Source organism: Rhamphochromis sp. 'chilingali' (assembly GCF_963969265.1).
Source record: "Rhamphochromis sp. 'chilingali' genome assembly, chromosome: 14".
Classification (NCBI taxonomy): Eukaryota; Metazoa; Chordata; class Actinopteri; order Cichliformes; family Cichlidae; genus Rhamphochromis; species Rhamphochromis sp. 'chilingali'.
The window spans coordinates 8,257,178-8,273,104 of NC_137941.1; the positions used below are offsets into that span (position 1 = coordinate 8,257,178).

The 15,927-nt window shown below is 39.8% G+C and overlaps 1 protein-coding gene across 2 annotated transcripts; it reads left to right on the forward strand.

Moving 5' to 3' along the window:
- The first annotated feature begins 2,044 nt into the window (after positions 1–2,044).
- LOC308409455 (arginine and glutamate-rich protein 1-A-like) lies at positions 2,045–15,154 on the forward strand. 2 transcript variants are annotated; one of them, XM_080902234.1, is made up of 4 exons: positions 2,048–2,598; positions 8,446–8,671; positions 12,252–12,335; positions 13,855–15,154. In XM_080902234.1, exons 1-4 carry the CDS (start codon positions 2,267–2,269, stop codon positions 14,017–14,019), a joined length of 807 nt encoding a protein of 268 aa, XP_080758360.1. In that variant the 5' UTR covers positions 2,048–2,266; the 3' UTR covers positions 14,020–15,154. The 2 variants fall into 2 exon arrangements, with proteins under 2 accessions (XP_080758359.1, XP_080758360.1); XM_080902233.1 differs by lacking the exons at positions 12,252–12,335; positions 13,855–15,154 and having other exon boundaries at positions 2,045–2,598; positions 8,446–11,698.
- Positions 15,155–15,927: the final 773 nt, after the last annotated feature.

Sequence of the window (15,927 nt, forward strand, 5' to 3'; positions counted from 1 at the left end):
TTTTTCCTCCCTCGTTCTGTCTGTTATCTGATGTTCGTGTCTCTATATTTACAAGCTTGGATAAAAGCGTCATTTTCAGCTCTGATAGTGCATGAAAACAGCTTTTAAAAATGGACACGGCGACGTTAGAGATAGGTCAAACAGGGACAAAACTTCAAATCGCTGTCGAGCTCCTGCAGCAGAGCAACACGTCCAGTCAACTCTTTATAACTTTTACTGTTTAAACTTAATTTTTGTCAAAAATGAGATCACTTGCCAAGTTGGTCACATATGATGTGGTTTGGGATTTTGTGTCAACCCCATATTATAACAGTAGCTTCACAAAAGGTATTGAATGACATTTAAATTTACTAACCTAATAGAGATTAAAGGCCCTGAATGACAGTGAGGTGGTAACATTTATGGAAAAAACCTCACATAACCACATGAAGAAAATAAACTGAGGAGAAATGAGTGAAAAGTGCCTGGGTTGGGAGTTCAGCTGGACTGGGTCTTTAAAGGCCTTTATAATTCAGTTAATTATAAAAAAGAATGAAAACTAGTTTATCTCAAAAATTTAAAATGACTGAAAATCAACACTTGGAAATAACAACCTAGCTTATTAAAATAAACATAATATCACAGAACTAAATAGTTCAAAAAGCTAAAGGAGCTCAAGTAAACAGAAATTACAAAAAAGTGAAGAACTCAGAAAATTAGAGGCAAATATGACATGACAATGAGTTTCAAATGAATCTAAGTATTGTGTATGAGGTGATGAAAATTTGAAAATATGTTTTGAGCTAAGTGAGAAAGAGTTCAGCTGCATGTCCAGTAAATGATGCAGAAGATGGTCTGGTTCCATTGCTTCAGTTCAGTTGTATTTACATAGAGCCAAATCACAACAACAGTCAGCTCAGGGCACTCAATATTGTAAGGTAAACCCCCTAAAATACAGAGAGACCAAAACAATCAGATGACCCCTATTAGCAAGCACATGAGCGACAGTGGGAAGGAAAAACTCCCTGTTAACAGGAAGAAACCTGCAGCAGAACCAGGATCAGGGAGGAGCGGCCATCTGCTGTGAACGGTTGGGTTTGAGGGGAGGTAGGCAAAACAAGAGACATGCTGTGGAAGAGAGCCATAGATTTTTATCCATTCATTATAGTCTCAGTATTTTGGATTACCTCTCTGTCAGGCTGAAGAAACCAAGCAGCATGTTGATTCAGACTGGATTCAATCAACAGAAATAACAAATTCCTTCACAGAGTAATATGGATGCAATCCAGTCAATGTCCAGTAACATGTCAGAAATTACACCACTTTTTACTTTTCACAACTTATTTGTTAGGAGGAGCAAACTAAAGCTAACTTGGTGTCTAGCAACCTATCGATACACCTGCCCTAATCAAGAGATCACTGGAGCTGAAACAGGGGCAGGAAGAAAGCGACTGATAAGCGACATAAAAATGTGTATGCATCTGACAATACAACCAGAACAACTGGAGACATACCAGATGGTACTCAGGCTGTTTTTTAAAAATACAAATACAGCTGTGTGTTGAAATGTCATCTTTATCGTTGGTGTGATGTTAAAACCACAGGCTAAATACAAATATAGATTTAACTGCCTTAACGTCACCCACTTGGTTCTAGACTCCCAGAATTGACCACACGTCAAATGTCATTAGTGAATAACAAACAAATACAAGTATACGTGTTTTCATTAAGAGAAAAAAATAAAATCATGCGTTAGTTTAGAAAACTTTTTATTGAGTCTTCTAAAATCCAAAGTTCAAAATGGAATGCCAGAACTTTTCTTAAGCCTTCAATATGTGATTACTTCACTTGTGGAAAGATAAGTTTATGTATCCCAGTTATATATTTTATATAAAATGCATTTTACACTTTTTTAAAATGTATAAATTATATACAAATCATATATTCCCATTCATAAAGGACTTAAATTTGTTGAAATGTTTTGGCTGGTTTCTGGTCTTTTCAGTCTATTAGTTTGCTTTGAGCGGGAAATGCCGAAGAGCGACGGAAAATCCCGAAGCCCGCGGTGCCTGCTGGGAAAACTCATCAAACCGCCATCTTTCCTTAAAGCGAGTTAGTAGGGCAAAACAACAGCTAGTTTGAAGGGTTATTTCTCCAAAATTAACCCGCTGGAGCAGCGCAACATCAGCTGTTCGTGTGAATAAGAAGCTTAAAGAGGAGCGGGCGGAGTGGAGGGCCTGATTCGGTACACATATCAGCCGTAGAATCCAGCAGTCCGCAGGGCACCATGGGCCGCTCTCGGAGCCGCAGCTCGTCCCGGTCCAAGCACTCCAAAAGCAGCAAGCACAGTAAGAAACGGAGCCGGTCCCGGTCGCGATCTCGAGACAGGGAGCGCTCCAAGAAACGCTCCAAGTCCCGAGAGTCGAAGAGGAACCGGCGCAGAGAATCCCGGTCCCGATCCCGGTCCAACACAGCGTCGTCCCGCAGAGAGAGAGCAGCCTCACCGCCGGAGCGCATCGACATCTTCGGCCGGACACTGAGCAAGAGGAACGCGCTTGATGAGAAGCAAAGGAAGGAGGAGGAGGAGAGGAAGGCGGAGATGGAGCGACAGAGGAAGATGTGGGTATATTTAATACAGAAACCGGCACGTAAACTGTTACATAACGATACTGAACCCCAGCCCGTGTTCGGCTACAAGCTAAGCTAAATGCTAGGCTAGCTGCGGTCATTTGCATGGCGATCGTTAGCTCTCTGAGCTAGTTGGCTAACGCTAACAGGCTGCAAAGGCCGCAGCGCCTGTCAGAGGAAAGCTTTACCTGTTCAGGTGGATCACACCTCTAGTTCTACCGTCATTAATTCAGATAAACATAACTATAAACTCGTATTTTAAGCATCATGATAGAATTGTGAGGTTGTTCTCACTGACCTGCAGTTTTCACTTTGGAAAAAAAAACTAAAAAAAAAAACCCGGAATCGTGCTGGTAAAGTTGAACTAACGAAGTAATGCATGTTGGATTCTCTTTTAACGTTTAAATATGTCAAATGAGTGGCTATTGGTGTGCAGGTCTGTCAGTTAATCCTGCAGTCATAAACTTCCTGCAGCAGGCAGAGATTTGACTCTCTGACCTGCACTGAAGGTCAGATCAGTAGTGATGTTGATGCTTCAGGAGATGCTGATGCTCAGTTACCGACATGCCTAATGTTTCCATGCTGAGTGAAGAGAAAGCGATCTGTGTGGGTTTAGCTCCAGGTTCTCCACAGACATCAGGGCATCAATTTCAGTGCATAGATTCTTGAAAATCCTGCATTTCGAATGAGGATAAATCTGGCACAGTTAGTGATCTAATAACATTGAGCCCAATATTAAACCAGAGCTGAGGGTGTACTGACAACACCTGGAGTGCTCACTAATGAATGCATGCATACATACAAATGCAAATAAATAAATAAAAAACAAGGACACTGAAAGGACAAACAGCAGTGGAGTTGATGTAAATCCAGAAGAGCGAGGAGCATCACAGCCTCGTGTAAATAAAACAAAATCCCCACAATCTGCTCTAACTTGTATATAGGGCTGCTCGATTATGGCAAAAATGATAATCACCATTATTTTCACTGAAATTGAGATCTCGATTATTTGACGATATTTATTTAACCCTTTAAGACCTACCATAGAACCAAGTTCGCCAGAGCTTATATTATATTTTTACATGCTGTAGTGCCATTTTTGGGAGCATTTCAAGTTGCTATACATCAATACAACTGTTATAGCCCATATTTTAATAATATGTATGCATTAAGTCCATAGTAACTACATTAATTGCAAAAAAGTGTAATAAACTACAAAAAAAAATTGAAAATCGTTTTTGTTTTTTTTTACATATATTTCTACTTGGAGAAATTTAAGAGGCTTATCCCTCAAAACTTTAAATACAAAAAAGTTGCAAAAAATAGTTTACACCAACAGGGAATTTATTTTGAGTTTCTTCACAGTTTTATTTTGGAGATACAGCAATTTTTATATACTGCAGGAAAACCAAAAAACAATCCTATGATGCAAAAACAGCAGGTGCATCAAAATAAACTATTTCCAGCAGTGCAATTCAAGTTCTAAGCATCCCAGAAACTATTCAGAAAAGTATCCGATTGTTAAGTGATGACGTGACGAATCCTACTTCCGGGCCGAAAGTAGTCTGCGTTTAATATGGCTTTTGTGTTGTTAACATGTTTAATAATAATAATAATAATAATAATAATAATAATAATAATAATAATAATAATAATAATGGATACTTTATTGATCCCCATGGGGAAATTACTTGTTTTTCTCTGCATTTGACCCATTCACTCAGTGAAGCAGTGGGCAGCCCACTAAGCAGGCGCCCGGGGAGCAGTGTGTAGGGACGGTACCTTGCTCAGGGGTACCTCAGGGTAGCCGTTAAGTGGATTCGAACCACCGACCTTCCGATCATGGGGCGACCACTTTACCTACTGTGCACCGTTGCCGCACAGCAAGAAGGTCCTGAGTTCAATTCCACCATCAGGCCGGGGTCTTTCTGTGTGGAGTTTGGATGTTCTCCCCGTGTTTGCGTGGGTTCCCTCCGGGTACTCCGGCTTCCTCCCACCGTCCAAAGACATGCAGCTTGTGGGGATAGGTTAATTGGATAATCCAAATTGCCACTAGGTGTGAATGAATGTGAGTGCGAATGGTTGTCTGTCCCTGTGTGTTGGCTCTGTGACAGACTGGCGACCTGTCCAGAGCGTACCCCGCCTCTCGCCCTATGACAGCTGTGATGGGCTCCAGCGCCCCCCGCGACCCTGAAAAGGATAAGCGGAAGCGAATGGATGGATGGATGGAATCTCAAAAAGCTCCTAAAACAGTCAGTGATCACTGTTGACCTCCCTCAGCTTTTATTACCGCTAATCATTTATTTAAGCTCAGTTTTTAAAACCTTAGGATGTAACTACAGCCCAGCCCATGCAGCAGTATATGAATGACTAACCTCGTATTGTGGATGGATTATCTCAGTTGTTCTCCTGGCTGAAGTTTGGTCCTTTTACAGCATCCTGGCATGCGATTACATTTGTTCCTGACCACCGAGAACACTCACGATAACTTTTATCGAGTGGAAAAAAAGTTAGCTTGTTTATATTATGCTAACATAGCTGTGTCGCTAGCAGTCACGTAGCACATCGTTATATACCAGCTAGCCCAACTTCAGTAACCCTACAAACGTCACTGCTGTTTGGTTTTCTGTCTTCATTTATGCTGGAAGTGATAACAGAGCTGTACGTTTTAATTTGTTTCCAAAACCCCGCAGTCAGGACATGCTATATTGTATTTAGATAGAAGCTAGCGAGCTAACTTCCTGCTAACTTCTAACTCCGTTAAATTTCATAAATTCCATTTTCATGGATGCCTGGATGTTAAACTCAATTGTTACACCTGGTAGAGCAGAACGCTGATCATTTTATTAAAGATGAAAGACTTTAGACAGTTTTTCAAGTCTCAGTAATGCCATAGTGATCGTTTGATATATGGACCTGCAGCGGAGTTTAGACCCAGACACGGCTAGTGACGTCAGACTGAACAACCGGATAGAGTCAATCATGACTTATAAAAACACCAGTATAGGCTTTTAAGGCCTACAAGTAAAAAAAACTACATTTTCCGCGAAAATGACGTCACCTCCGGTTTCGGACAGGAAATGGCGGACATGCGATAGTTCGCGTTGACGTCTTTTTCAATGTGGGAAGTGTTACGAACAGCTGATCGGATCGGCAAAGCATGTTTCTGGAATATTATGTTTTTGTTCCTGCAAGCGCTTTTTATGCAATTTTTGCAAAGCTTCATGTGGAAGGAAACTGTGACCTAGGACAAGCTGATGGCATAAGATGTAAGTACATCTCCTCCGGTTTCATATGCAAAACAAATTATTGCGCTAGCTTACGCGGTTCCGGTTCTACAGGGATTTAAAGGGTTAACAATAACAATGTATTGAAAAATGACTTTAAAAAATAATATAAAATAGTGTGCAAATACTGATAACAGTGCAAATGTTTGCAATATAAGAAATAAATGAAAAATGTAAACATCTATGTTTAGTGAACTTTGCAGTGTTGCTCTGTGGTGGAGCTACGACACCGTAGCAAAGTTTACACACTATGTCTACTTGATCCAGTCTGACTCCGCGAACCCATAATGTTTCCACACCACTGAAGTTTTTTTTTTTTTTTTTTTTTTACCTCTCTTTTCAACCAACGGCAGTCACTCTCCTCTCCAAATAACTTCTGCTTAGCTTTCCGAGCTTCCCTCGGGCCCTCTTAATTGTTGTGACGGGTTTGAAATGCAGAGAGGTGCGCTCGATTTGCCACACGGAGCAGCACGAGAGTAAAGCACGAGGGAGAGGCTAATAATCGGCTCAATCATTTTTAATGATCGTTGAAAGCCCAGAGCGTAATCGAGATTAAAATTCGATTAATTGAGCAGCCCTACTTGTATAGATGAGTCGCTTTATTTTATTTTAAAGCAAAGATGCTCAGAAAAAAGTTTAAAGGCAAATTTAAAAGTACTGTTCATACAATAATAAAGTTCCAGCAGTGGGGCTTTTAACTTTCCCCTCACAGGTGTATTTTGGGGTTGAATTGTTCTTGATGATGCTCTTGCATGATTTCTATGTTGAATGAGTGTTTTTCCTCCAATAAGCACTTTGATTTCTCCTCTGGAGAGATAATTGTATTAACATATAAACTGGAGAGTGAGACATTCAGTGAAAACCTCTTGATTTATTGAATATTAACTTTACTCATTGATTATTTTATCTCACTTCAGCTGTAGCTGTACTAGTAATGAGTGTTTTTGTAGACACAAACAGCTGGACAGCTGTAGCTCTGAGCATTTGGAGAGAATGTGTTTCTCTTATAGAGAATAAATGCACAGATGTTGATGCCTGCAGTTAAAACCATCTGGATTGTTTATTATTAGTTAAGGCGGGTTTCTGTTGTGCTGATTTTTATTTTTATTTTTTTGTGAGGGATTATATACAGGCATCTACACAGGGACTCAAACCAGAAACCTTCGATTTACAGTTTGGCTCATGGTGTTAGCAGGTATGCAGGTGCTGATTCCTGCTGTTCTTCAAACTCAGCTGCTACATCTCCATTGAAGCAGCTGGCCATCTTTTCTTTGGTCAAACACTCAGTACAAATACTGCTATAATCAGTAGTTCACAGTTGCAGTCGAAGCGAAATAAAAAGCTAAAAAACATCAACTGAAACCAAACTCAGTAAATGTCTCACCCTGTAGTCCACATGTGAACACAATGGTCCACTGAGAGGAAAAATCAAAGTTTTCATTAGTGAAAAAACAGCTATTCTTCATGTCATTAGTCTGCTCGATTAATGCAGTACTCCCACAAAAGTAAGTAATACAACTTGTTGAATTTAAGAAACACAAATGTGAGTGAAAAGTGGATACTTGGCTTTAACAGGAAGGCCTATTTTAAAGTCAAATTCTATTGATATTTAAAACTTATTTGGTTTAAACAGGATGCAGAGAGAATCAGGACGCATTGAACAACCACAAAACCTGCTGCAACAGCTAAACATCACAAACTGACTTAAACACACAGCTTAAAAAAAAAATTGAGTAACTGTGTTAACTTAATCCTCGTTACTGAAATAATCCTATTTCAGATTTTAATGAAACAGCTGTGACCGTAAATACATCCATGTTGACTGCAGCTTTTCAGGTGCGTGTCTGTGTGTGTGAGAGCCTCCAGGTAATATAACACACAGCCCACACCTGGCTTCCTGTCTGTCTGTCCCGTCTCCTTTCTCCTGCTGCCTAACAGCCACAGGGCCCATTAACCGGGCATACAAATGTAAATATAAAGGATGCTGGGCAGGGCTGGGTCCAGTTTCTGGTTTCCACAGCCTGACAGAGTGAAACCAGATCCCTGAGAGGGTGGAGAGTGTGTGTTTACATCGCTACTAATAAGTTCCTGTTCACACAAAAAGAACAGTTTAAAGAAAAGATAAACAGGAGGGCAGGTGACCTCCATCTAAATTCCACAAAGCACTCAGAAAAACAGTCTAAATTGCACCCAATCTCACATTTGAAATTAAAAATGTCCTCATTGTTGAATTATGTATATTTAAGAGCTGTTTAAAGCAGTTTAGTAAATTCTTAAATATCCATTTGAACAATAGCCTTTCTGTTAATTTTTTTTTTTACCTGATCAGCTGTGTTGTAATATTGGGTTTGGTATGGCTCGTAAAAACCACTCTCAGGTATGATGAATTAAAAACTGGTTGGTTAGCTTTGGGTAAATACAGACTAAGCTTTTATTTTGAGATATTTCAAAGCGGTTCGGTGTGGTTTATTTGATTAGCAATTAAATAGTTCTCCGTTTTAAAACCGAAACACGAATTAGCGACATGCTAACCTTTTGTTCTTTCCTTTAGCCGGCAGCAGGAGATTGAGGAGAAGCTGATCGAGGAGGAGACGGCGCGGCGAGTTGAGGAGCTCGTGGCCAAACGTGTGGAGGAGGAGCTCGAGAAGCGGAAAGACGAGATTGAGCGGGAAGTGCTGCGACGCGTCGAGGAGGCGAAGCGCATCATGGAGCGGCAGCTGCTGGAAGAGCTGGAGCGGCAGCGGCAAGCCGAGCTGGCGGCACAGAAGGCCAGAGAGGTAACGCTCGGTCGTTTGGAACGCAGCCCCTCCCTCACCCCTACACCACCCCGTACCCAAACCCCTTCAGCTCCCTTCACCTCTCAGTTTCCCACTCTGACTGGGTCTTTGGTCTTTTATTTTAACTGTTTAAAGTGTAACCCAGCCATGGCACAAGTTTCACACAGTTGGATGCAGCTGTGCTCAAGGAAAGTGGCAGCTTTCAGAATAAAAGGAAAAGGGAGTACCTTGGCTTCAGATACTAAAGCAAATCAATATATCCAAGGGTATAATGAATGTTCTTCATTGGTGTAAATTACTGAAGTAATAATAACAGCAGTGACGAGAATAATAACGAAATTCCTGTCATTCACTTTTTTTTTTTTTTTTTTTTTTTTTTGCAGTAGTTGCATTTCAGCTCAGTGTGGGAGTCTTTCAGGCTGTTAGCTTAGTTTCTCTTTTCATTAGTCAGTGAGTGGACCTCTCATAGTGAAAAACCATCCAATGGGTTTTAAATCGAAACAAACTACCATGTTACCTCAACTCTCCAGCTGTTTATCCAAAAAATTTCACTTATTCCTGAAATCATGGGTAAGGTGATATGTTTTTACATATTCGAGTATTTGAAAAATTATATTGTTTATGTGTTTATCTTGTGTCTACCCTGAGTTTGGTAGGATGTAACGTGCTACAGTTAAAAGGTTAAAAGTTGACATTTTATTTCTGTTTAAAAAAAATTATAATTTAAAAGAGATTAGAGGATAGCAGTGCATTTCTAACTTGCTGGTGAGAGTTTTGCCATGGCGGGTTTCAAAACAATATTCATTTCTTTTCTGGTTTACTCAAATTTCTTAGTTTTGTATTTAAGGTATATATACATATATATATATTTTCTTTTAAATTTAAAGATTAAACTTTACCAACTAGATTGCTGCCTGTCAGTGGTTATTTTAGGGTTTCTTTTGTTTTTTAAGGCTTTTTAAAAACATAAAAAATATACTATGCAATTATTACAAGTCTGACATTGTAACTGCCATTATTAGGGTGGATTTTTTTTTTTCTTTCCCGGGCCCCAAAACAAATTTTTCTGAATCTAACAATCGAAACCGTGATATAAAATATTCAAGGCGAAAACAAAACTTATAGAGGCAGTTACATAAGTCCTGTCTCACTGCTGGAATATTTATTAAACTGAAAGTTTTTTTTCTTCCGACTTTTATCAGAATAAGTGAACGTAAGATTTACAGACGTTCTATCTGCGAATCTTACGTTCAATTATTATCAGGGAAATCTTCAGTGGTGTGAAACGTGTTATTTAACTTGTTTCTGTGCATAGTCAAGGTATAGACCATGACTTTTTAATAAGTGGAAGAGAGACTTCTGGATTATTCACTTAATCAGCCAGGGATCTGAACTGATTTAGTTATTCATTTTAAAAAAAGCCCACAGGTTTCTAATTGAATAATGAATAGCTAATTTGTTTGAATACAGGTAATTAGTCTTTTGAATTCAGTATTTCACAGTGCAGTTTTTATTTATTTATATTATGTAATCTTTAGCTCTACAGATGTTTTTGTTAATTTAAGTGTGAGTATTTTTATTCCAAATTTTACCTTGTTGAGATGTTTGTCATTGTATTGCACTTTAGGCTATTAGGCTAGGCTGTGTTTAACTTCATTTAGCTGATAAAGCTGGATTTTTCCAACTCTTGGGATTAAGTGTATTATTTTAATACATACAGACTTATTTTAAATTACCTGAACTTAACTTGTCTTAACTTATCTGAACTTACCTCAAGTTAACTTATCCAAAGCTTAACTTCTAGAACACAGCTGAGCTGAACTTATTGCAACTTACTGCACAGTAACTTACTTTTACTCATTATACTTGATAATAATTTGTGTGAAACTACTTGAATTTAAGTTCAGATTAGTTAAATTGGCTTTAATTCTTAACTTAGCATAAGATGAGTTTAGATAGTTTCAGCTTATTAGTTGGAGCTTATCTTGATTTAGGCTAAACTAATCATTTCAGGTATCTGAACCACTACATGGTTGTTACTATATACACATACCAATTGTTTTGGTTGTTTTAGTTTGGTACTTGTGTGACATTGTTTGGTTCATTTGGTATTCCTGTTCATGTTTTAACTATCAAAATGTTTTGCTTTAAAACCTGATTTGTGCTGTGAATTTGTTGAATTTTGGAAGGTAATAAGCAGATTAATGTCGTTAGTCTTCAGTTGGTAATAGCCTGTATACCTGATGAAGGTCAGATGGACAAAAACATTGTAATTTAATTTGTTTTCCAGCAAAAAGTGAGAGTTTGCACAGGAAAGATGCTAGGACATCTGCTAAGTAAGGTCTTCTGGGGTCTTGCCTTTAACTTTATTCAAACTGATTTCTTTTCAGATGCTTAGTCGCCCTAAAGGTTCCTTTTTAAACTAAGAACAAACAACCCTGGCTCCCCTCCCTGGGCACTATTAAGAAAAATGGCGTTTGTTTACATCACAGTATTGTGAATGAGCGGTCCAGCTAAAGCGCAGCGGCCATTGACTCGGGACTAATAGGCTAAGAAATGTACCCCCCAACTCTTTGTTTACCCTCAGGACTAGGAAGAAAGGTCAGCGATGTGTAGAAATGTTCATCACGTCTGTTTTAATCCACCTCACCTGCTCTTTAACTCTTTGGGGGAGGGGAACATTACAGGGACGCTTCATTTCCTGTTTCCTGTCCTGACAGGTTAATCCCCTCTCACCTGTGTCACCTGTTGATGATTTTTGTGGAGCTTTTGGAACAAAATGTGTTGATTTATTTTTGTGCTGACAACTTGCTTCTCCTGTAGGCTCAGTTTGGAAATGTGTTTGTGCTGTTTTTTTTGTTAATTTTTTGGAAACACCACCTTCCTAACTAGCATTGACCTGCAACCTTTCAGCTCAGCCGTGACCCGCGTCCTGTACTGTAAGTGTACCGTGGGCGGGTCCACTTCGAACACACACACACTCTCTCTCTCTCACACACACACACACACACACACACACTTACATACTTGCACAAACACACACCTGCACACAAACACAGACAAACATCTTTGTACTGCACTCCTTCACCGCGGCTGCAGGCTAAGCCGTAAACTGATCAGTAATAAAGAGGAATGGCGCCGTATGGCAGAAACCCCCATATCTACCTACCCACACCAGGAGCGCTCCTGTCTCTGCAGGGGCCACACAGTCCGGACGAGACAGTAAATATTCAACCGTTTAACGCTTTCACCAGTTGTGTAGGTACACAGGAAAATGGTATACGTGCATTGGTGAGCCAAAACTATTCCCTCCTTTATTTTTCTCTTGCTTATAAACATGTTAAAAAGCAGCAGCAGCTTTGATTGTCTGTCTTTTTTATATATGTCTTCTATTGATGAGTGTAATCATGCAGCACTAGGTGTGTGTTAGTCTTTAATTTTTCTCTAGGCAGCATTAGAGGGATTTTTAAAAATGTGTGAGAGGCTGAACAAACTTGTCGTGAGTGTGTGAGTGAGCGCGTGCGTGCGTGCCTTTTGTGGCCTGTTCGTGCGCTAACATATCATCGTGTTGCTTGTTTAGGAAGAAGAAAAATCGAAGCGGGAGGAGCTGGAAAAAATCCTGGAGGAGAATAACCGCAAGATCGCAGAGGCTCAGGCCAAACTGGTACGCCAAAACGGACACACAACTATCTGTCGTTAGCATCCACTGAGCAGTGTGTTCTCACCATCAGCAATAATTTTACATTATCAACACATAAAAGTTAACGCAACTTAAAAATAAGGCAAAACTATTTAGCTTACTATTTAGATTACTCATTTAGGGTTTGTGAATAAAATATTCAGCTCGCACTAGACACTGAAAACTGTTTGATTATCGTGATGAATCTTCTCTTATTCAGAGAGAGATCTCTTTGAGTTAAAATACAAAAATTTCCAATTTGTCATCAACATGCAAAATTCTGCAATTTGGAAAAACGTTTAACGTTCTAATTATGCTAACAAGAAAATGGCTTTCTTTGGCCACGATACTGGGCTGTATAAACAGGTATCGATAAAATAAATTGTGAAATTTCAAATCAAAGTAATGTTCAAAACCCCCCCAGAGAAGTGTATGTTCTAGAAATCCTTGCACTGTTGAGTCGTTGCATATTTACATGCAAGAACATAGTTTAAACATTATTTGGTGTTGATGAAGGGACCCCGGGTCAGAAAGAGGTCTAGTGGTTAATTCAAAGACTGAAGTTGGATTGAAAAATTGGATTGATTTGAGAAACTGACATTCATCAGCTTTTAATGTCGTGACTACATCTTTAATCCAAAAATCAGGACGGATTGAGACCTTAAGGCTTTTTGCTGTGACATTACTGGGTATGGCAACACTCCACTGGCAGGAAACAGTGTCTACGCAGTGGCTTTGAGTTGATGGTTATCAGCCATGGAAACGGATCTGCAAATAAGTGGGACAGGGAAAAAATAAATTCTGCAGTTTTGTTTATTTGAATCAGGGTCAAACTATAGAAAACCAGCATTCCTGTAATACTTCAAAAACCAAAATGAATGTTTAAGAAGAAGAAAAAAAATTAGGACCAATCAAAATTGTGTATTGTGGTTTTTTGTTTGTTTTTTTTATTTTGCTTTTACAAGGGAGCCGTAGAACAAGTTACACAGTACAATAATGCTTCTATGATGGTGACGAGAAATAAATCTAATTACATAATCTAAAAGTAAAATCACGTGTTGTCTAAATCTCAGTCGTATTTACTATTTAAATTGAATGGAATCGATTTTAACAACTCAATCTAACGAGTACGTGTTTATTGTTTAATAAAATTGATACGGAATTAATTAATTAATTAATTTCATTGTTTAAGTGTAATAGAAAAATAAATAAATAATTTATTATTATATTATAGCAGAATAAATAAATAATCAGCTAAATCTAACAGAATAACTTTTATTGCCTAAATTTAATGAAGTAATTTTACTGCTACTTACTACTACTATTTGTTAGTATGGGGGGAAAAAATACAAACACCTGTTGTAGTTCCTTCAGCAGCAATATTCTGGGAAACACGGCACATTTAAGGAGCTTCATTTACTTGGATTTACTTGACCTGGCGGTAAGTGTAATCATGGCCTTACGTGACCCCGCCCCTGATTCCTTTTTTGTGTCTGTCCCGCAGGCTGAGGATCAGTTGCGTATTGTGGAAGAGCAGAGAAAGATCCACGAGGAGCGCATGAAGCTGGAGCAGGACCGGCAGAAGCAGCAGAAGGAGGAGCAGAAAATCATCCTCGGCAAGGGCAAGTCCAGGCCCAAGCTCTCCTTCACCCTGAAGGCCACAGAATAAGACTGCTCCCCCTTCGTCCGCAGGTCATCCCCCTCCCCCATCCAGCTCCTTTCTCCTCCTCCTCCTCATCATTCAGCCCCACTCCTCCTCCTCTGTGGAACGCTCGCTTCGTTTTGGAAGTGCTGAAAGAAGGGGGGGCGCAACCAGCGTGTTAACTCGCTCCCTCCCAGCTTTGAAGAGGAGGCAGCTCTTCACCCTAGGACCATCGCCCCCTCCTCCTCATCCTCACCCTGCTGCACAGATGACTCTTGTGCTTCTGGGTTGTTTTTGTTTGTTTGTTTTGGTTTTTTTTTTTTTTTTTTTTTCTTTTTTTAGAAAACTTGAACTTTTTTTGATGTAGATGCTCTAACGTGTCCCTCGCCCTGCCACCCGGTTAAGTCTTAACTCTCGTGCTCTTCTTACGGCCTGAAAGGCAGACCTGATAGGCATCTGACTGTCTAGCTCGGCTCGGCTCATGTGCAGCATGGGAGTCGGCCTGTGGGTTTCCTGTTTGCAGACTCTGTGGTTACCAAATCACAGACTTTAAAAAGCACAGCAAACTTCCCGTCCAGCTCGCCCTCCATTTTAAAAATCCTGCTCCTCTTCTTCTGTGGCTCTGCTTCAGCTCCGCCTGCCGTATGCATTTTGGCTTTTAAATGTTGTCCTAAGAGGAACAATTTAAAAAAAAGAAATAGAAATGAGGTGAACCCGCCGCTCGACTCCCAGACTGCCCATGATCGAACTGCCGGAACCTCCTGCAGGAAACTGAGGAGAGATGGCATTTTCCTGTCTGATGTAATATCATGTGCTGCATCTCCCTCCTCACTCCGAGTTAAAGATAAAAATGTGTAGGAGACAAAAAGCCACAGTCTGTGTTCTGTCCCTCAGTCATGTGCTAGTAAATTAACGGGCGAGGTAAGTGTTGATTCGTAGAGGACTGATTCGCACAAGTTCAGGTAAGACGAGGATTGAGGTCAGCGCGAGCGTGGATGTGTTTTAAGTGTGTGTGAATGTGAGTGTGTCTGCGTGTGGCTGACCTCAGGTGGGTATATAAAGACTTTTTGTTATGTTGTGGCATTTTGAATTTGTCATGTAATTTCCCCCCAATTGTCAAGGGACTGAACAGATCAATAAATCCATTGAATGCCTACACTGACCCGTGTGATGCTTTCCTGAGCTTCTATCTTATTTAATTCAGCCCTTCACAGTTTCATCTTTAATCAGGTAGCCCGATCAGTGACAAATTTTAATGGCGCCGTTGGCACCACTTTGGAAATTTATTTATTTTTTTCTCAGCGGTCCATTTTCTCCTCTCGAGTCAATACATCACTGTCAGGTTAACCAAATCCCTGTAACAACATTGCCTAATTAGTTGGCAGCTGCAATTTGAGATTTTTCTGCAGCTGCTGGTTTGTTTCCAGCTCGTAACGGCAAGTGAGGTCGCTGCAAGCCGACCGTTCGCTAGATTACAGAGGATGACAAATGACCTCGGCAAACCCGCATTTCAATGCAGCTCAAACCCAACTCTAATGAATCCAATCGAAACTGTCAACCTGCGTTTGAGGGTGTAAGTGAAGCGGTGACGGATGGTGATATTAATGTGGCGAGTTACTAAACTCGGAGGAACAACCCAAAATGCTGCGGTCCATTTTAAAACGGGCAAACCCAAAGTGCTTTCTGCTGAATGGAGATGGACCAGCAATATAAGCATAAAACCAAAGAGCAAAGCTTTGCTTAAAATAAATAAAAAAAACAAAACAAAAAACAGCACTGAGATTTCACAGGATATAATAAACTTTTTCCGTGTTTAAGCTTAGTCTTGCTAGCTAACACAATCTGGAAAAAATGTTTGTTAGTAAATTATTTTTATATTATTTAATTCGTTTTGAATGTCTGGTTGGGTTTGGGCACTAAAGCTAATTACTAAGA

Bases quoted from the DNA above. Each gene is read 5' to 3' on its own strand.
- LOC308409455 (XM_080902233.1), top strand. From the start codon at position 2,267: ATGGGCCGCTCTCGGAGCCGCAGCTCGTCCCGGTCCAAGCACTCCAAA. The intron at 2,599-8,445 runs GTGGGTATATTT...TCTTTCCTTTAG, and splicing joins ATGGAGCGACAGAGGAAGAT to CCGGCAGCAGGAGATTGAGG.